The following is a 21,161-nucleotide window of genomic DNA, read 5'->3' as shown; positions in this document are numbered from 1 at the left end:
CCACAACGCCTGGCTATTTTTTTGTTGCAGTTTAGCCAGGGCTGGGTTTGAACCCGCCACCCTCGATATATGAGCCAGCGCCCTACTCACTGAGCCATAGGTGCCACCCTAAAAATATTTTTTAATTTTGGAAAAAATAAATATGATTTCTAATGGAAATATATTTGAAACTAAAACTCGACAACAACAAAGAAAGACAAAGGGCAAAATGAGGACTTTTTGGAAAAACAAAAATGGAAAGAGTTATCACTAACAGGTGCTCATTATGGGAGCTTTTAAGAGTACACATCAGGGCCAGGCATGGTGGCTCACTCCTTAATCCTAGCATTCCGGGAGGCTGAGGCAGGAAGATCACTTGGCCAGGAGTTTGAGACCAACCTGAACAAGAATGAGACCCCAGACACTATCTTTACAAAAAATAGAAAGAATTAGCTGGGTGTGGTGGCATCTTCCTGTAGTCCCAGCTCACTTGAGCCCAGGAGTTTGAGGTTGTAATGAGCTATGATGTAACGAGCTATGATGCCATTGCACTCTAGCCTGGGTGACAGAACAAGATTCTGTCTCAAAAATATTTAAAACAGAGTATACATTGGGATAAAGAAAAAATGATTCCAGAAGGAGAGCCTGAGATTTATAGAACAATAATAATGTCTAATTTGGAGTTTAAAAAGAAGATAGTGCTAAAATATCTGATATAACAATAACTTATAAGACAAAAGGATGGTGATTAGCATCTTCAATTCAGGAGGAGAGTGGAGTTATTCATTAACTTTAGACTTTAAGTACACATGCTAAAATTGAAGAGTAATCACTAAGAATAAAAATAGTGTATAACTTCCAAAATGATAGAGGGACAAAAGTGGAATTAAAAAAAAATTCTGAAAGAAAACAGGGAAGGGGAGGGGAAGACATAGAAAATGCGGGACAGATAGCACAAAACAAAATGTAAAAATAATTCCAAATATATCGATCATTAATTAAAATTGCAATATGACCACAGAGAAGATCTACAGAGATTTAAAAACAATTTTTTGTGTGTGTAGACCAAAAAATTTTATCAGCTAATTATATGAAAAGATAAACAATGTATTAATTCGTGTGATCCATAATGGGCAAAAAGCAAGACTAGCTTCCTCTCAAGAAGAAAAATTTCAGACCTATGAAAAAGACAACAGAACTAATAAAAAAAATTGTATTGCCTTAGAAGCATTCAGAATGTCAACAGCTGCAACTTTTTTTTTGCAATTACAGAGTGGTATTCAGTTAACAGACCAACAATTATTTTGTATAAGCTGCATCAGAGACAACTGAAGATGAAAAACCTACCATCCCCATATATAACTAATCTGTGCTGTGCACCAATAAGAACCTGCTTTAAATTTCCATGCCAATTTACAACCCCCATACTGCACCAGGCAAGGTTAGTGGCTATTGAAAATACCACCAGGACAGGGCTATCTAAAGACACATTCGGAAGTGTGTTAACTATACAAAAAAAAGACACTGTACTGTTTAAAAACAAATCTTACACAGTCTCACATTTCAATTTTTTTCTTTAAAAGGAGTGAGTTCTGTACAGGGGAGTTAAATGCTTTATAGACAAGAAAAAAACTGCGCTAGAACCAATTCATTCATCATCTTCTTCATCTTCACCTTCCTCCTCCTCTTCATCCTCTTCATCTTCCTCATCTTCCTCCTCTTCCTTCTTTTTCTTGCTTTTTTCAGCCTGATGACTCCCTTTATCCTGCATCAGGCTCTCCTTTAGCTCGGTCTGCAGCAATATCCTTTGCGTATTTTTCCTTCAGCTTTGCAGCCTTCTTTTCATAAGGCTGCTTGTCATCCGCAGCAGTGTTATTCCACATCTCTCCCAGCTTCTTTGCAACATCACTGATGCATAGGCCGGGATGTTCTCCTTTGATTTTTGGGCGATACTCAGAACAGAACAAGAAAAAGGCCGAAGGAGGCCTCTGGGTTCCATTGGGATCCTTGAACTTCTTCTTTGTTTCCCCTTTAGGAGATTTATGAATATAGGTTTTCATTTCTCTTTCATAACGGGCCTTGCCCGCCTTTGCCATATCTTCAAATTTTCCTTTCTCTTTAGCAGACATGGTCTTCCACCTCTCTGAGCACTTCATAGAAGACTCTGAGAAGTTGACTGAAGCATCTGGGTGCTTCTTCTTGTGCTCCTCCCGACAAGTTTGCACAAAGAATGCATATGATGACATTTTGCCTCTCAGCTTCTTAGGACCTCCTTTGCCCATGTTTAGTTATTTTTCCTCAGAAAATTTTAAAATTTTCCGTCTGGCTCTCATTTACCCTTGTGCTGTCTCTATGGAGCTCAATGTACTGCAATCCAGAAATTTTTTAAGAAAAACAAAATTGCAATAAAGTATAAATGGACTAAACTCACCAGTTGAAATATATCCTCAGATTGGATCAAAACAAAACAATCTAGATATTTGCAATGTCCTACAGAAAACCTAAAACACAAAGACAGTGTTTAACATTGTATCAGAGTGGCTCAACTCCTGTAGCTCAGTGGCTAGGGCGCCAGCCATATACACCGAAGGTGGAGGGTTCGAGCCCGGTTCAAGCCCAGGCCGAGCCTGCCAAACAACAATGACAACTACAAGCAAAAAATAGCTGGGCGTTGTGGCAGGTGCCTGTAGTCCCAGCTACTTGAGAGGCTGAGGCAAGAGAATCACTGAAGCCCAAGAGTCTGAGGTTGCTGTGAGCTGTGATGCCATGCACTCTACTGAGGGTGACATAGTGAGACTCTGTCTCAAAAAAAAAAAAGTATTGGAATAACTAATGTTAGTTCCTAGTTAACAAATGACTCCTACGAATGCATGGGGCTTAAGACAACAAAGCTTATTTCTTGCTCACATCACAGTTCGTCAAATCATGCTGCTGCTCTGGCTGTCTTTCCTTCAGTCAGTGATACAGGAATCTGGGATCATTCAGTCCTGCTTCTTCCACTTTAGAGTTCTTTGTCTTGAGCCATATGCACAGGAGAGAGGGGAAGGGGGAGGGAGGAGATAGGTAAAACTTAAGAGCATGTATAACATTTTAGGGGCCGGACAGCACCTGTGGCTCAGTAGGTACGGTCCCGGCCCCATATACCAAGGGTGGTGGGTTCAAACCTGGCTCGGGCCAAACTACAACAAAAAATAGCTGGATGTTGTAGTGGGCACCTGTAGTCCCAGCTACCCGGGAGGCTGAGGCAAGAGAATCGCCTAAGCCCAAGAGTTGGAGGTTGCTGTGAGCTGTGGTGCCATGGCACTCTACCGAGGGCTATAAAGTGAGACTCTGTCTCTACAAAAAACAAAAAAACATTTTAGGGGCTAAAATGGTCAGAAGTCAGCTCACATGGTCCCAACATAAACTGCAAAGAAAGCTGGGAAATGCTGTCTTGTGTTCTCAGGAAAATGGCATTAGTGAGCCTCTAGCCAGTTTCTGACACATGAAAAGGTTGAAAAAAAAAAAAAAAGATGGAAGGGGATATGCCAGGCAGGCATTAACCAGAAGAAAACTATAGAATAGCTCTGCTCATATTGGACAAAATACTCTTCAAGACAAAATTAGTAACTACATAATGACAACAGGTTTTAATCACCAGGAAGAGATGCTAATTCCAAAATTACATAGGTACCTAATGATATCTTCAAATAACATAAAGCAAAAATGGAAAGAACTATGATGAGAAACTGACAAGTTCACCACCATAGTAGAGATATACATAACATACCCATTTCTCAATAATTGATGTCACACAGATCAAAAATTAGCATATGGAAAACATAATATGATTAACAAGTTTGATCTAAAGGACGTATATCTATAGAACTTTGTATCCAGCTATAGAGAATGCACATTTTTCTTAAGAGTACAAGAACCATTTTTGTGAGTGTCTCTCTCTCTCTCTTTTTTTTTTTTGAGACAGAGCCTCAAGCTGTCCCCTTGGGTAGAGTGCTATGGCATCACAGCTCACAGCAACTTCCAACTCCTGGGCTCAAGCGAGTCTCCTGCCTCAGCCTCCCAAGTAGCTGGGACTACAGGCGCCTGCCACAACGCCCGGCCATTTTTTTTGGTTGCAGCCATCATTGTTGTTTGGCGGGCCCGGGCTGGGGATTTGAACCCACCACCTTAGGTGTATGTGGCTGGCGCCTTAGCCACTTGAGCCACAGGCGCCGAGCCCTCTCTCTTTTTTTTAATTAAATCATAGCTGTGCACATTAATGCAATCATGGGGTACAATGTGCTGGTTCCACACACAATTTGAAATATTTTCATCAAACTGGTTAACATAGCCTTCATGGCATTCTCCTAGTTATTGTGTTAAGATATTCATACTCTACAGCTAGTAAATTTCACATGTACCCTTGTAAGATGCACCGTAGGTGTGGTCCCACCAATTACCCTCCCTCCATCCGTCCTCTGCCCTCCCCTCCCCTCCAAACTGACCATGTACTTGGCTATAAAACAAGTCCCAGCAAGTTTCCCAGAATCAGTATCATATAAATCATGTTCTCTTGATTACAGTGCTATTAGGTTAAAAATAAATAACAGAAAGATAACCAAAATAAAGAACACTATGTATGAAGACATTCATTGTAATATTAATTACCTATGGTAGTGAAAAATTAGAAAATTAAAAACTAAAATAGCCAATGATATGGGTATGGCTAGGTAAATTATGCTTTATCAACTTGATAGGCTATTTTTTTAAATGGACAATGTTTAAGACATAAGATTAAGTGAAAGGTTTAAGTCTACATGTTACCTATGATTACCACCATGTGAAAAATATATATGTATTTAGATAGATTAGAAAGGTATAAGTAGGGCGGCACCTGTGGCTCAGTGGATAAGGCGTCAGCCCCACATACCGAGGGTGGCGGGTTTGAACCCAGCCCCGGCCTGCTAAAACAGCAGTGGCAACTGCAACAGAAAATAGCCAGGCGTTGTGGCAGGTGCCTGTAGTCCCAGCTACTCAGGAGGTTGAGGCAAGAGAATCGCTTAAACCCAAGAGTTGGAAGTTGCTGTGAGCTGTGATGCCACTGCACTCTACCGAGGGTGACAGAGTGAGACTCTGTCTCAATAAATAAATAAATAAATACTTTAAAAATTAAAAAAAATTAACAAAACTATTTAAAAAAAAGAAAGGTATAAGCAAATGAAAACAGTTATATTATGGTGTTGAAATTATATATACTTCTACTTTAAAAATTTTTTTTTGTGATTTAGTTACATTGTTTAATGTGAATTAAAAGAATCAATAGAAGACATGATCTCTGTCTGGCAGCAGATCCTAGCTGTGCCTTAATATCCATTACCCCCCCCTTTTTTTTCTTATAACAACAGAATTTTAGTTTGGTACATAACTGCCCAGAACAAAGGTACATTTTCTTAGCTTCCTTTGTTACTAGGTGTTATGATGACAAGTAGCTACAGCTAATGAAATATGAGAAGTTGGAACCCTGAAATATAAAGAGTATGTCCTTCCTTTGTCCTTTTCTTTCATCTTGCTACCTGAAATCTTCCTTTAGCTTCATTATTATCATAGGTAGGCAGAATCTGATATGCATTTGATCCGATGAGAGACTGCTTCCCAAATAAATGAATGAGAATATGTATGACTTATGAGGACAAATAGGTTTTTTTCTATTCAACCAGTGTCCAGTATGAGCTCTGAAAACAAGGGGATTATGCCTCCCTTTATGGACACTGTATGACCATGTATTAATATTAAAGAGTGTGCATTTCTGTTAAATATATCCTAGTGAGAATACACACTTTTACTCCAATATTCTTTAACATTTGAGAATATTTTAGCAGAGAATGGGACCCTTTTGTAGGCTGCCATGCCTGAGTTAGATCAGCAATCAACCTGTCCATTTTAAGCAAAATAAAAAATTGTATTTTTAAAGTTTGATAACTAATTGTACTTTGTTTAATTATCACACCCTCTGCTAGGGTTTGATATAATCCTATTGTCTGGATCAAAAAAGAAATCAATAATTTGTACTATATCACGAACGAGAATTTATCAATTCAAAATGAAATTGATAAATATTACTCAAAACTGTCTTTGTACTTGAAAAATATCCAAAATACAACAACAAAGCAGATGCAACATTCTGCTTCAGGTGCTTACAATGCTCAATAATGATTAGCTATGCTATGTCACACCTACTGTAGCAACAAATCCATTATTATTTTTATTATCATTCAGAATAGGTCATTCACAAGCTGTTCTGTAAAAACAACATTCAACTAAAAAAAAAAAAAAGACACTGGAAGCTGACTCGAGCAGCCTTTTATTCTGTGAATTCTAATATTTATGCTAAGCAGGGCCTGTTCAGATTTTTTTTAAATGAAGGAAGATCAAAATCAAATAAAAGTCCCAGGGACTAATTTATTCATCATTTCTTGAACAAAACTGTATACTGCCAATTTGAAGGCATCTAGTAGAAATAATGTGTTCAGATTAAAATTCTCTCAGTAAAAAAAATATTTGCAACTATGGTAATATAAAAAGGCCTAAAAATATGTCACACATTTAGTTAAGAAAGCATACAGAACACTGGATTCTGTTTTATTTTCCTTTATTGCTCAACCTTATCATTTATAAACAGACAAGCAGGTTATTAAACAACTTTGGTTTTCTGTCAATTAGCTGTGCATTAATATGGCGGAGAACTACCAACACATACATCTTGAGACCAGGTAAATAAGTCCTTTTTTTCTTTTTCTGAATCACTGTCTGAAATGGGCTCATCAATTTTCACAATGTTAAAAGATGGGGTGGAGATGATTATTGTCTGTTGTTGCTTTGCACCTGCTGTGTCCATTGTCAGTTCCTAAGCAGAATTATAAATAAAAGTGAGAAGTGTTTTTATATTTGTTTTTCACTACTTTATACTTTTATATTTGACTCTTTATATTTAGCCTTATCCCCCCAAATTTACTGTATATTTTTTAAAATTACAAAGTAATACATGAGTACATGTTTCCTGTAAATATTTCTACAATGTAAAAGTATACTGACGCAGGCTTTACATAGTGTAGCTTTTAATAAGTTTAGCTAGAAATGACTTCCATTTTTTTCTTTTTTGAGACAGGGTCTCACTTTGTCGCCCTTGGTAGAGTGCCTTGGCATCATACTTTACAGCAATCTCAAACTCTTGGGCTCAAGTGATCCTCTTGCCTTAGCCTGCCAAGTAGCTGGGACTACAGGCGCCTGCCACAATGCCTGGCTAATTTTTCAGAGATGTGATCTCACTCTTGCTTAGGCCAGGCTGGTCTTGAACTCCTGAGCTCAAGCAATCCACCTGCCTTGGCCTCCCAGACTGCTAGGATTACAGGCGTGAGCCACTGAGCCTGGCCAGAAATGACTTCCATTTTGAGAAGAGCACCATCAGAGAGAGATATTCTGAATCAAAAGTGTCAACACTGAGAGACAGTAGTTTTGTTGCCAACTCACACTAATGTGGAGCCAAAACAGCTGGTGTTTATCAGAATTGTTACAAATATTGTTTAAGAATTTTAAAAATATGTGTTACTGAGATGAAATTAGTACTATCCAAAGTATAATATGCCAAAGGTGTTTCAGCCTTGAACTCATGTAGGTCAAGAAAATTTCACTTTTGCAAGTAGAATTACTTACAGGCAGTTGGAAGATTGTCCAAAATAATGAATTCAGTAAAAGTTAAACTTACGGTCACCGTAGAAGCATTTTTTTCTTTAGCCAAATAAGCTTTTTTCATTTTTTCAACCTTCATTTGAGCTTTCTTGGATCGACGACCTAGATGTTTAACTTGACTTTGCTGTCTCCAGGACCGATATAAAGGTTGGGTAATTGAGAAAGATGGATACCTAGAAAATATTTGCATTATAGACAGAAAAATCATACAAAATAAAATTTATATGTAAAGCAAGTTCCAAAATTTATTAAAGCCTTCTTTAGCAAATAAATCATAGATCCCAGTAATACTGCGTGTATGCTTTTAGGTTAAAGTTATCATTTCTGCTTGAGTTTACATAGCATAGTTCTTTATCTGGCACTTATAAAGGTATATTAGTGATGATGTTGACAACAATGATAATGAAAATTATAAAAGCTGATATCAATTTAAAATTAGTTTTCCTGGCAAATACTGTGTAGTAGCCATCTGAATCTAGGTTTTTTACACCATACACTAATACAAAAAAGTATTACATTTCTTAGTGGTTGAAAAAACAAGCTGTTTTTATCAGTATTGGGATCAGATACAGTTGGTGCTATGCCCACAATCCCACTGGCATTACCACTGCAGGGCATATAGGCCCATCTTTCAACTGCCAGAATCTGCATCACTCAGCCTGAAAGCTTTCTTTGAAAACAAGAGCCCATCCATATGTAGGAGAGGCCAAAAGTACCTGAGGATTAATACCTTCCCTCCTAGGTAAAACCTTAAACAATGACCAATGGGTGTCGGTGTACCAGTACCCAACTCTCTTGCCCCTGTGGGATAACTCTGAGTTGCATGTTGTACATTGGCTCTGACATTCCCAGGAGGAATTAAGGTCTAGTTACCCATAGTGGTAACCTGCTTGCTAACACATACTATTTTGGCTGCTTTCCCTTCTCTGTTTCACCTCTCAACCCCCTCCTTTCAATGGTTCCAGAGATTACCTCCCAGACAAATTACTTATACTCAAATTTTTGTCTCTGGGTTTGCCTCTAGAACAGTGGTTCTCAACCTTTCTAATGCCGCGACCCTTTAATACAGTTCCTGTGGGTCACGACCCACAGGTTGAGAACCGCTGCTCTAGAAGATCCCAAATGAAGACTGCATTTAAAAACGCCTTTGTGAAAGTATTTCTCCTCTTCAATTGATTTAGAATTTGGCTACTTATTTGACTCTTAAGTGACTTATTCTTGGATAATCAGTAGCATAAATCCAAATAGCAGGGAACCCAGGGTTATATATGGTGGCAGAGAAAATTACATCATTTATTTGACCTTGGTAGTAATAGGGTTAAGTTCTTTCTATATTCAGTGCTCATATGGATGAGTTAGAGAAAATCTATTTCATGATGACAGACTGTGCCCTAAACCAGGCCATCTGTCTGGCAAATGTATAGCCCTGATCATAAAATAAATGGGTTATATTATGTTATTGGGTCAGCATCACTCATCTCTACTCCTGAAAAAAACCCAGCATGTTTGCTTGACAGTGGGTCATCAGTGTCTTCTTCATATACTAAAGGAGTATTTTTCATTTCAAATATGAGTGTGTGAAAATAGATTACCAAGAGGTATTTATCAGTCTTATTATCTCTTTCTTTTTCTTAAGAAAGCCAGCTGAATTTGTAAATAAGATAGGCTAGGTGAGACTTAATAATGGAAAGAAAAAAGGAACATAATTGGAACAGTCATATTCTGTCCTTGTTGTTTCAGATCATAATGCATCTATTTTGTTACAACATGCATTTCTATAATGTGAACTGGCTCACATGCTATTGGTAAAGAAGGGAATAATGTCACTCTAATTTATATGCAATTTATTCTAGGCAAGGGGAGCCAGAATAGCAAAAATAGAATTATAACCTTCAGCAGAAAAGGAAAAAGCCCTCAGATCTGTGCAGCATGGGCAATGAGAGCCCTTTTGGCTATATTTATGAAAACAAAAATTAGCACCTGCAGTAAGGGCTCTCTCCTCAGAAAGGCACACCCTGCCTTAGCCTACTCTTACTGCCCTCCACTCTATTCCCCCACTGCCCACCCCACCATCTTGGATGTCTCTTGGGTTTTGGCTGTGCTGCCTCTCACATCTGCTTAAAAGGCAACCATGCCTGGCCCAGGGCTCCACTTCCATTCGCACTGTCTCTGTCCACTACCTGCTCTAATTAAAGAGTTGCCAACATTTCCACTCTGTCATTGTACATTTTTTATATTTCACGTGGTAGCCTCCAGCTACACTGAACTGCCTGCCTGGTGGTACAAGTTATCTCCCCAAGTACCAATTGTCCTTTTTGTTAGTGCTCTGTTTACAAAGTTGCATAAGTTTTGAGCAATCTGCCCCAATTCTCTTTTCCCCATATGCCCTATTACTATCTTTAGTGAGCTATCTGACAGAATGTGAACATTTTCAAGTATGTACCTAGTATTGTAACTCCAATGAAAGATCTCTCTTACCTAATTTCAGAAACAATCTGTAGTTGGTGCTGACGCATCTCTTCTGTTCTTGGTCTCTGTAACAGGTATTTCATTTCTTTTCGTAGACGGTTTGAGATTACTTTAGACTCCGCATAATCAATTATGTCATGCATTATCATTGTCCTGGGAATATCTTCTAGGCTTAATTTTCGCCAGTAGTTATTTCTGCCACCAGAAAGTGCAGGAGTCTCATCCAAAAGACTGGAATACTGTATGGAATAAACAATTAAGAATGATTGGGGATTCGGTGCCTGTGGCTCAAGTGGCTAAGGCGCCAGTCACATACACCTAAGGCAGTGGATTCAAATCCAGCCTGGGCCTGCCAAACAACAACGACGGCTGCAATCAGAAAATAGCCGGGCACCTGTGGTCCCAGCTACTTGGGAGGCTGAGGCAGGAGACTCGCTTGAGCCCAGGAGTTGGACGTTGCTGTGAGCTATGATGCCACAGCACTCTACGCATGGGGACAGCTTGAGGCTCTGTCTCAAAAAAAAAAAAAGAATGATTGGTTGTGGGGCTGGATGTGGTGACTCGTAATCCCAGCATTTTGGGAAGTTGAGGTAGGAGGATTGCTTGAGGCCAGGAATTTGAAACCAGCCTGGGAAACATAGTCTCTACAAATAAATAAATAAATTAGCTGGGTGTGGTGGCATGTCCCTGTAGTCCCAGCTACTTGAGAGGCTAAGGAGGAGGATTACTTGAGCCTAGGAGTTCAAAGATACAGTAGGCTATGATCACACTACTACACTCCAGCCTGGGCAACCGTGTGAGACACTATCTTTAAAAAAAATTAAGTGATTGGTTGTGGGTGCCTTAAAATGTTTTTAGACATACTTCTGAAGGCTCCACTCAAATGTCACTAATCCAAAAGGCGTTCTGTGATCTCATCTCTGAATTTTATCAGCATCTCTCTTCTCTGGCTCTTCTTACTGACTATTCAATATTTTCATTATCTATGTACATCTTAGCTTTCTTACTGGATGGCAGGATCCATGTCACACAGTATAATGCACATAGCATCACACTCACTAGATATTTACGTAATTCATAATCATTTTATAGCAAATATACATATAATGCAGATATAGTAAACTCAAATGGATCTAAAAATTAATGATAATAGCCAGGTATTCTGCATACCTGGTAGTGCTTTTTCATAAGATGCTTGAGTTGAGAGGACATTTGTGCAAATCCTTTTAGAAATGATGAGCTCATTTCTGGTGCTAAGTGGAGAATTTCACTATTTTCATTTGGAATATTTGTAGAAATCCTAATTTTCTTTTTTCAAGTTTAAAATATCAAATTAGGAATACCAAAATACAAATACAGTATATATAATCAATTAACATAAATGTATGTTTAAGAGCTAGAAATAGGGGAGGAGAACTACAATGCTAGGAAAAGGAATAAGAACAAGGCCTTTAGAATACATTACATAGTGACACTCCCATGTACACACACACTCATATATACACAGAGGCAGTCCTCCTTTTGTACCATTTTAGCATGCATGAATTTCAATCAACACTATTACATTTAATAATACCAGTCCCCCAACAAAACAGCTCCAATTTCAGTTGCTATGGCATAATTCTGAGCAATTATATAAAACACAAACTCTGCTGCTAGCTCTTTAGTCCATAGATCACTGCATAAATGACAGATGGGCATCATGATTAGTGACAAATCATGACATTTCTTCCAAAGCCTGTCAGTGACTGGTCACTGTGAATCTGTTATTCAATTCACACACAGACAGCAAAGTATGTAATTGTGTTGCCTCTTTGTTTCCCAGCGGTAAGCCCATGTGTCATTTTATAAAAATGGAAACTTGAAAGAGGGAATTGGCTAGCAAAGAGACAAAAAGTGATAACTTTTGGGATCGAACATAAATGGAGTTCTAGAAGAAATAGGTAACTGTGGGAATACTGACACTGCCATCATTCAAGACACTGCAGATATGTAGCTAGAGGAACTTGGTGAGGGTGAACTTATCAACATAAATGAGGAAAGAGGCTGTGATGAAAAGGATGAAGCTTTCCCAGAGGAAGTGACGCTGGCCAAAAAAAATTTCACATTGAAGGAACTCTGAGATATTTCACAACGTTCAAAGTGCAAAGACTAAAATGTTGGCAGCTGATCCAAACTTAAAAAGAAATATGACAATTCACCAAGACATAGAAAAGATGCTTGCTCCATATTTCAAATGATACAAGAAGAACAAGGCAAGCACTGAGCATTGTTCAAATTACTTTTGATAGGTTCATTTTTTTCACAGCTTTATTGAGGTTCATGTACCATACAATTCACCCATTTAAAGCATACAATCCAATGGTTTTCAATATATTCACAGTTGATACACTTTTTTACAAAGAAACAAAACACTTTAATTCTCAATGTTTCCAATGTTTTAAATTATGGCGTACTAAATATTTTTTTCCTTTCATTTTTGTATGTATTTATAACAGACAGCAAGACAGTTTTTAATGTTTTGATTAAAAAACATGCTTTTTTTTAAAGACCCAGGGTCTCCCTATGTTGCCCAGGCTGGTCTCAAGCTCCTGGGCTTAAGCAACCTTTCTCTCTTAGCCTCCCAAGTAGCTTAGACAACAGACAGAAATTTGTTAAAGTCTTAGGACAGTCATAATTTTCCCCATCGATTCTTAAGCTTGCTTTGCATAGTTTCAGCTGGCATGGTCATTTTTATGGTCTTGTACTACCATGCTAAGTAAGACTGCTTTTATCTTTTATTTCCCATGAGTGGAGTAGTAAAATGGGTAAACATCTCAGATCTACAACATATTAGCTGTGTGACCTTGGGCAAATTTTTTTGAGCCTTGTAAAACATCATTTTTATCCCCTGCATAAAGGTCACATAATATACAAACTTGAAGATTAAAGGAGATAATACGTAGGTAAAGAGCTAAAAACATGACCATATAAGGACTCGATAAACGTCAGCAATCATCTTATCTCTCTCTTCCAGTGTGTCTATCTGGGGACTCTACTTTGTGATATTAATCCTTGACATGTTCACAATCTGCAAGTCTGTGATCCATGTCCTTAGCAAAGATAGTTGGCATGCCAGGCTCTACTTAATTCCTGGTTAAATTACCTAAACTCATAGATTAAGGCTCTGAAAAGAAGTAAACACAATTGGGAGTCTCTAAGGCACTGCATTAATTTTATGTTTCACATTGAAGCAACTCAGCGAATAGTTAAGGCCAAATACAGTCATACCTTAGAGAGATTGTAGGTTCCATTCCAGACAACCACAATAAAGTGAATATTGAATATAAAACTAATCACACAATTTTTTGGTTTCCTGGTGCATATAAAAGTTATATTTAACCATGCTTTTGGCTGGGAAGAATCAACATTGTTAAAATGTCTATTCTACCCAAAGCAATCTATAGATTCAATGCAATCTCCATTAAAATATAAACATCATACTTTGAAGAACTGGAAAAAATAGTACTTTGTTTTGTATGGAACCAGAAAAGTACCTGTATAGCTAAGACAATTCTTTTTTTTTTTTTCAGACAGAGTCTCACTATGTCACCCTGGGTAGAGTGCCGTGGTGTCACAGCTCACAGCAACCTCAAACTCTTGGGCTTAAGCGATTCTCTTGCCTCAGTCTCCCAAGCAGCTGGGACTATAGGCACCTGCCACAACGCCTGGGTATTTTTTGGTTGCAGTTATTGTTTAGCGTCCTGGGACAGGCTTGAACCTGCCAGCTTCAGTGCATGTGGCTGGTGCCCTACTCACTGAGCTATGGGTGCCAAGCCAGCCAAGGGAATTCATAGTAATGAAAATAAAGGCCAAGGCATCACTCTACCAGACCTCAGGTTATATTACAAGTCCACAGTGATCAAAACAGCATGGTATTGACACAAAAATAGAGATATAGACATACAGAACAGAAAAGAAAACCAAGAGATGAAACTAGTGTCTAGGCTCGGTGCCCATTGCTCAATGGTTAGGGTGCCAGCCACGTACACTGGGGCTGGAAGGTTCGAACCCTGGCCAGGCCTGCTAAACAACAATGACAACTACAACAAAAAAAATAGCCAGGCATTGTGGCAGATGCCTGTAGTCCCAGCTACTGGGGAGGCTGAGGTAGAGAATCGCTTAAGTCTAAGAGTTTGAGGTTGCTGTGAACTGTGACACCATGGCATTCTACCAAGGGCAACATAGTGAGACTCTGTCTCAAAAAAAAAAAAAAAAAGAAAGAAACTAGTCTCTACTTGCCATCTGATCTTTGACAAACCAAACAAAAGCATATGTGGGGAAAAGAATCCCTATTCAACAAATGGTTCTGGGAGAACTGGATTACCACATGTAAAAGACTGAAATTGGACCTGCACCTTTCACCACTTAAAAAAATTGACTCAAGATGGATAAAAGATTCAAATCTAAGACACTAAATGATAAAAATCTTAGAAGAACGTGTGGGGAAAACCCTTGAAGATATTGGCCTGGAGAAAGAGTTTATGAAGAAGACTTCAGCGATAATGGCAACAACAACAAAAATAAACAAATGGGACTTAATTAAGCTGCACAGCTAAGGACACAACAATTAAAGCAAAAAGACAACCTTCAGAATAGGAAAAGATATTTGTATGGTATGAATCTGACAAAGGGTTAACTAGAATACACAGAGAACTCAAATTAATCAATAAAAGTAGTGGCTACCCATCAACCACTGGGCAAGAGATATGAACTGAACCTTCTCTGAGGAAGACAAATGGCTAACAAACATTTGAAAAATGTTCTTCATCCCTAATCATCAGAGCAATGCAAATCAAAACTAACCTGAGAGATCACCTCACCCCAGTGAGAATGGCCCATATTACAAAGTCCCAAAGTTGCAAATGCTGGCGTGGATGTGGAGAGAAGGGAATACTTTTATACTGTTGGTGGGACTGTAAACTAATACAACCTTTTTGGAAAGAATTATGGGGAGTTCTCAAAGAACTCAAATTAAACTTCCCATTTGATCCTGCAATCCTATTATTAGGCATCTACCCAGAAGAAAAAAATCATTTTATCATAAGGATATTTGCACTAGATTCTTTATAACAGCTCAATTTACAATTGCCGAAATGTGGAAACAATCTAAACGCCCACCAACCCAGAAATGGTTTAACAAGCTGTGGTATATATATCATGGAATACTATTCAGCTATTTAAAAAATGGAGTCTTGGGCAGTGCCTGTGGCTCAAGGAATAGGGCACCAGCCCCACATATCAGAGGTGGTGGGTTCAAACCTGGCCCCAGCAAAAAAAAAAAAAAAAAAAATGGAGTCTTTACATCTTTTGTATTAACCTGACGGAGTTGAAACACATTCTTCTAAGTAAAGTATCGCAAGAATCCAATGTATTCAATACTATGAAGCCAGTAGTAAATACACAACCACTTAAGAGTAAACTCAAATCAATTCAAGGTGGGGGAGGGGGACTAAGCGGGGGGGGGGAGAGGAGGAGGAGGGACAGGGACAGGTGTTCTCCCACTTACTGCACACAATGTTAAGAGCATATGGCACACCTCTTGGGGGTGGGACATAATTATAGAGGGACTCTATTTAACAAATGCAAACATTGAAACCTATTTCTTTGTACCCTCAAATTAACCTGAAATTGGCTCGGCGCCTGTGGCTCAAGCGGCTAAGGCGCCAGCCACATACACCTAAGGTGGCGGGTTCGAATCCCCAGCTCGGGCCCGCCAAACAACAATGATGGCTGCAACCAAAAAAAAAATGGCCGGGCGTTGTGGCGGGTGCCTGTAGTCCCAGCTACTTGGGAGGCTGAGGCAGGAGACTCGCTTGAGCCCAGGAGTTGGAGGTTGCTGTGAGCATGATGCCATGGCACTCTACCCAGGGGGATAGCTTGAGGCTCCGTCTCAAAAAAAAAAAAAAAAAGATTACAGGCGTGAGCCACCTTTGCCATCCACTTTTTTTAACCTGAAATAAAAATAAATAAATAAAAGTTATATTTACATTATACTGTAGTTTTTTAAGTGTTCAATGGCATTATGTCTAAAAAATACACATACCTTAATTAAACATATTTTATTGCTAAAAAATGCTAACAATCATTTGAGTCTTCTGCAAGTCTTAATCTTTTTGCTGGTGGAGGAACTTGTTTCCATGTTGACGACCGCTGACTGATCAGGGTGATGGCTGCTGAAGGTTGGAGTGGCTGTAGCAATTTTGTTTTCTTTTTCTTTTCTTTCTTTCTTTCTTTCTTTTTTTTTTTTTTTTGAGACAGAGTCATACTTTGTTGCTCTGGGTAGAGTGCTGTGGCCTCATAGCTCACAGCAACCCCAAACTCTTAGGCTTCTCTTGCCTCAGCCTCCCAAGTACCTGGGATTATAGGCATCCACTACAATGCCTGGCTATTTTTCAAGACGAGGTCTCACTCTGGCTCTGGCTGAGGCTGGTCTCGAACCCATGAGTTCAGGCAATCCATCCACCTTGGCCTCCCAGAGTGAGGTGTGAGCCACCGCACCTGGCTAGTAATTTTTAAAATGAGATGACAATGAAGTTATTAACCAGTTTGATATAAGCATTCCAAATTGTATATAAAATCAGCACATTGTACCCCATGAGTGCATTAATGTACACAGTCAGGATTTAATAAAAAAAAAGTTTACTGAATTGATTGACATTTCTTTTCATGAAAAATTTCGCTATAGTATGCAATGTTGTTTGGTGGTATTTTACTCACAGAACTTCTTTCAATATCGTAGTCAGTCTCTCCAACTCTGCCACAGGTTTATCAACTAAATTTATTTACTATTGTATTTTCAAAATTTTTTATTTTAATAGATTTAAGGGTTCAAATGGTTTTTGTTACGTAGATGAATTGTATAGTGAAGTCTAGCTTTTAGTGTGCCCATTACCTAAGTAGTACACACTGTACCCAAGAAGTACTTTTCATCCCCCACCCCGTTCTACCCTCTCCAGTTCATGCGCTATTCTAAATCCTTTGTTGTCATTTCAACAATGTTCACGGCATCTTCACTAGAAATAGATTCCATCTCAAGAAAGCACTTTCTTTGCTCATCTATAAGAAACAACTCCTTATCCATTTAAGTTTTATCATGAGATTACAGCAATTCAGTCACATCTTCAGGCTCCACTTCTAATTCTAGTTCTCTTGCTATTTCTACCACAATTGCAATGACTTTCTCCACTAAAGTCTTGAATCCTTCAAAGCCATCCACGAGGGCTGGAATCAACTTCTTCCAAACTCCTTTCAGTGTTGATATTTTTACCTCCTCTCATGAATCATAAATATTCTTGATGGCATCTAGAATGATGAATCCTTTCCAGAAAGTTTTCAATTTACTTTGCCCAGATCCATCAGAGAATCACTATCTATGGCAGCTATAGCCTTATGAAATGTGTTTCTTAAATGATAAGACTTGAAAGTTAAATTTACTCCTCAATCCATTGACTACAGAACAGAAGTTTGTTAGCAGGCATGAAAACAATATTAATCTCCTATACCTCTCTATCAGAGCTTTTGGGTGACCAGATGCACTGTCAATGAGCAATAATATTTTGAAAGGAATTCTTTTTGTGGGCTTAAAATATTTAGTAAACCATGCTATGTACAGATGTACTGTCATCCAGGTTTTGTTGTTCCATTTACAGAGGAAAGGCAGAGTAGATTTAATGTAATTCTTAAGATTACATCATTCTAGGATTTTCAGAATGTTAAATGAGTAGTGGCTTAATATTAAAGTCACCAGCTGCATTAGTCCCTAACAAGAGAGTCAGCTTGTCCTTTGAAGCCTGGCATTGACTTCTCCTCTCTAATTATGAAAGTCATAGATGGCATCTTCTTTGGATAGAAAGCTGCTTTATGCATATTGAGAATCTGTTATTTAGTGTAGCCAACTTCATCAATGATCTGAGATTAGATATTCTGGATAGATTAGATTTTGCTGCAGCTTTTACATCAGTGCTTGCTGCTTCCCCTTGCACTTTTATGTTATGGAGATGGTTTCCTTCCTTAAACCTCATGACCCATCCTCTGCTAGTGTCCAATATGTTTTTCTGCAGCTTTCTCCCCTCTCTCAGCCTTCACAGAATTTAAGAGAGTTAGGACCTTGCTCTGGATTAGGCTTTGGCATAGGGAAATGTTGTGGCTGTTCTGATCTTCTATCCAGCCCACTAAACTTTTTCCATATCAGTGATAAGGTGGTTTTGCTTTATCATTTGTGTGTTCACTGGAGTAGCACTTTTAATTTCCTTCACGAACTTATCCTTTGCATTTACAACATGGTTAACCATTTGCTACAAGAAACCTAGATTTTGCCCTATCTCAGCTTTCAACATGCTTTCCTCACTAAGCTTAATCATTTCTAGCTTTTGATTTAAAAGGAGAGACCTGTGACTCTTCCTTCACTTGAACACTTAGGGGTCACTGTAGGGTTACTAATAGGCCTAATTTCAATATTTTTGTGTCTCAGAGAGTAGGGAGGCCAGTGGGGAGAGAGAGAGATGGGGAATGGCTGATCAGTGGGACAGTCAGAACACATAAAATGTTTATCAATTAAGTTTGCCATCTTATTTGGGTATGGTCCATGGTGCTCCAAAATAATTACAATAGCCCAGCCTGAACAAGAGTGAGACCCCATCTCTACTAAAAATAGAATAACTAGCCGGGCATTGTGGTGGGTGCCTGTAGTTCCAGCTACTCAGGGGGCTGAGTCAAGAGGATCATTTGAGCCCAAGAGTTTGAGGTTGCTGTGAGCTATGACAGCACAGCACTCTACCCAGGGCAACAGAGTGAGTCTCAGTCTCAAAAAAAATAGTAATAATAATTTGACACAGAGACACAAAGTGGGCATGTGCTGTGGGAAAAATGTCACCGAGAGTTTCTTGATGCAGGGTTGCCATCAGCCTTCAATTCGTAAGAAATGCATTATCTGCAAAGTGCAATAAAGTAAAGCACAGTCAAACCAGGTATGCCTGTATATTATTATTATGAGCTAGAATTTTGGGATTCCTTGTTTCTTTAAAACTTGTAAATTGGGGGTAATAATACTACCTGCCTCTTGTGTTGTTGTGAGAATAAAAGGAGTTAGTGTTAGAGAAACATTTGCTATTATTATTTTTCAGATATCTAGTTTAAGTTCCCTGATTTAGCACTACTATCCATCTAATTATATAAACCAGAAACCTAAGAGCCACGCTGCACACTTTCCTTTATTTTCCTTCCCTCTGTCACCAAGGCCCACTGCTTTTTTCCTCTAATTATCTCTTGTGTCTACAGAATCACCGTCCTTAATCAAGCCAGCACCATTTCTTCTGGAATACTGCGGAAGCCTCCAAACTAGTAGAGGGCTCTTGCTGCCCTCTAATCCATTCTCTATACTGCAGCCAAGGGGGACCTCTTCACACATTAAGTTAAATGACCTTGTTTCTTCTTTTATTTATTTTTTTATTTTTTACTGGGACAGAGTCTCACTTTGTGGACCTCGGTAGAGTGCTGTGGCATCAGTTGGAGCTGTGGCATCAGTTGGAGCTGTGGCATCAGTTGGAGCTCACAGCAACCTCCAACTCTTGGGCTGAAGCGATTCTCTTGTCTCAGCCTCCCAAGTAGCTGGGACTACAGGCACTCACCACAATGCCTGGCTTTTTTGGGTAGAGAGAGGGTCTCACTCTGGCTCAGGCTGGTCTCAAACCTTTGAGTTCAGGGCAATACACCCACCTCAGCCTCCCAGAGTGCTAGGATTATAGGCATGAGCCACCATGCCCGGCCTCATTTCTTCTTTTTTAAAAAATAGAGATAAGGTGTCACTCTGTTACCCAAGCTGGAGTACAGTGGCATTATCATAACTCATTGTAACATCAAACTCCTGTGTCTCAAACAACCCTCCTGCTTCAGCCTCCTTAGTAGCTAGGAAAAGAGGCATGGACCACCATGCCCAGATAATTTTTTATTTTTTAGAGATGGGGCCTTAATATATTGACCAGGCTGGCCTCAAACTCCTGGCCTCAAGTAATCCTCTCACCTCAGTCTCCCAAAGTGCCAATTACAGGTGTGAGCCACTGTGCCGAGCCCTACCTCACTTCTTAAAACACCACACCAGCTTCTTGTTGCACATAGAATAAAGGAAAAAATAAATACCTTATTATGGTATTAAACCCTGAATAATGTTCTCTTGTCACCCTTCAGCCTGACAGCATACCACACCCTTCATGCTTTCATTTCTCTAGCTCTACAAACTTTTCAGGCCCTAAAGCTCCTCCTGCCACAGAGCCTTTGCCTGGGTTGTGCCATCTGCTCATCCCTATACTGAGCTCAATCAGCACTGCCTCTGGGAGGCTGTGATTCACACTATTGACCGACTGCCCACCCAATCAGGATTGTCTGTCCATTTCCCACTTCTCCTTTGCTCACAGGGCCCTGATTTGTTTTTTTCAAGTATGGAACAGCAATATGCTCAGGGAAGGAGCCCCAGCACATGAACCATGATTGTTCTAAGTCGATTGAAGGAAAAGATCCCATTTCCCTCTATCAGTGATTGGCTTAGGGGAGCACGTGATCCAGTTCTGACCAGTGGGACCTGAGAGGAAGTCTGATGGGGGCTTCTGGGAAAGATTTTCCTTCTTGTGATAAAGAGAGAAAAATGCAAGGAGTCCACTTCTTCCTACCTTTGCACATAGCTGAGGATGTGATAATCATCTTTTTTACGATGTGAAGTAAGCCAAGAGGACTGAAAAGAAGCTGATCAAGACCCTGATATTCCTGTTAGCCCAAGAACCACCTATGCCAGAACTTTTTTCATAAGAAAGAATAATAAATGGCCTTTATTGTTTAAACCTGTTGTGGTTGGAGGTATTCTGTTACTTGTAGCAGAGAGCACCCAAACAATAAGAGAACCCTTCCCTACTAGGTCAAATCCCCATCATGCACCACTGTAATTTTTTTTTTTTTTT

General features: G+C 39.2%; 1 protein-coding gene and 1 pseudogene across 1 annotated transcript in view; both read right to left on the bottom strand.

The window, feature by feature from the left end:
• Positions 1-1,627: 1,627 nt before the first annotated feature.
• LOC105887165 lies at positions 1,628-2,261 on the bottom strand (annotated as a pseudogene).
• A 4,424-nt stretch (positions 2,262-6,685) lies between these two features.
• Positions 6,686-21,161, bottom strand: part of CUNHXorf58 (chromosome unknown CXorf58 homolog) — a 29,760-nt gene continuing 15,284 nt past the window's right edge. Inside the window, exons 6-8 of the mRNA XM_023514350.1 lie at positions 10,183-10,412; positions 7,721-7,877; positions 6,686-6,862 (exon numbers count right to left, since the gene is read on the bottom strand). Coding sequence (XP_023370118.1) covers positions 6,686-6,862; positions 7,721-7,877; positions 10,183-10,412 — 564 coding nt within the window. The remainder of the gene's footprint in view (positions 6,863-7,720; positions 7,878-10,182; positions 10,413-21,161) is intronic.

Source organism: Otolemur garnettii, unplaced genomic scaffold (assembly GCF_000181295.1).
Source record: "Otolemur garnettii isolate 467f Iridium unplaced genomic scaffold, OtoGar3 scaffold00051, whole genome shotgun sequence".
Taxonomy (NCBI): domain Eukaryota; kingdom Metazoa; phylum Chordata; class Mammalia; order Primates; family Galagidae; genus Otolemur; species Otolemur garnettii.
Note: the sequence above shows the minus strand (reverse complement) of the source record. Positions and strands in the feature narration are given on the sequence as shown.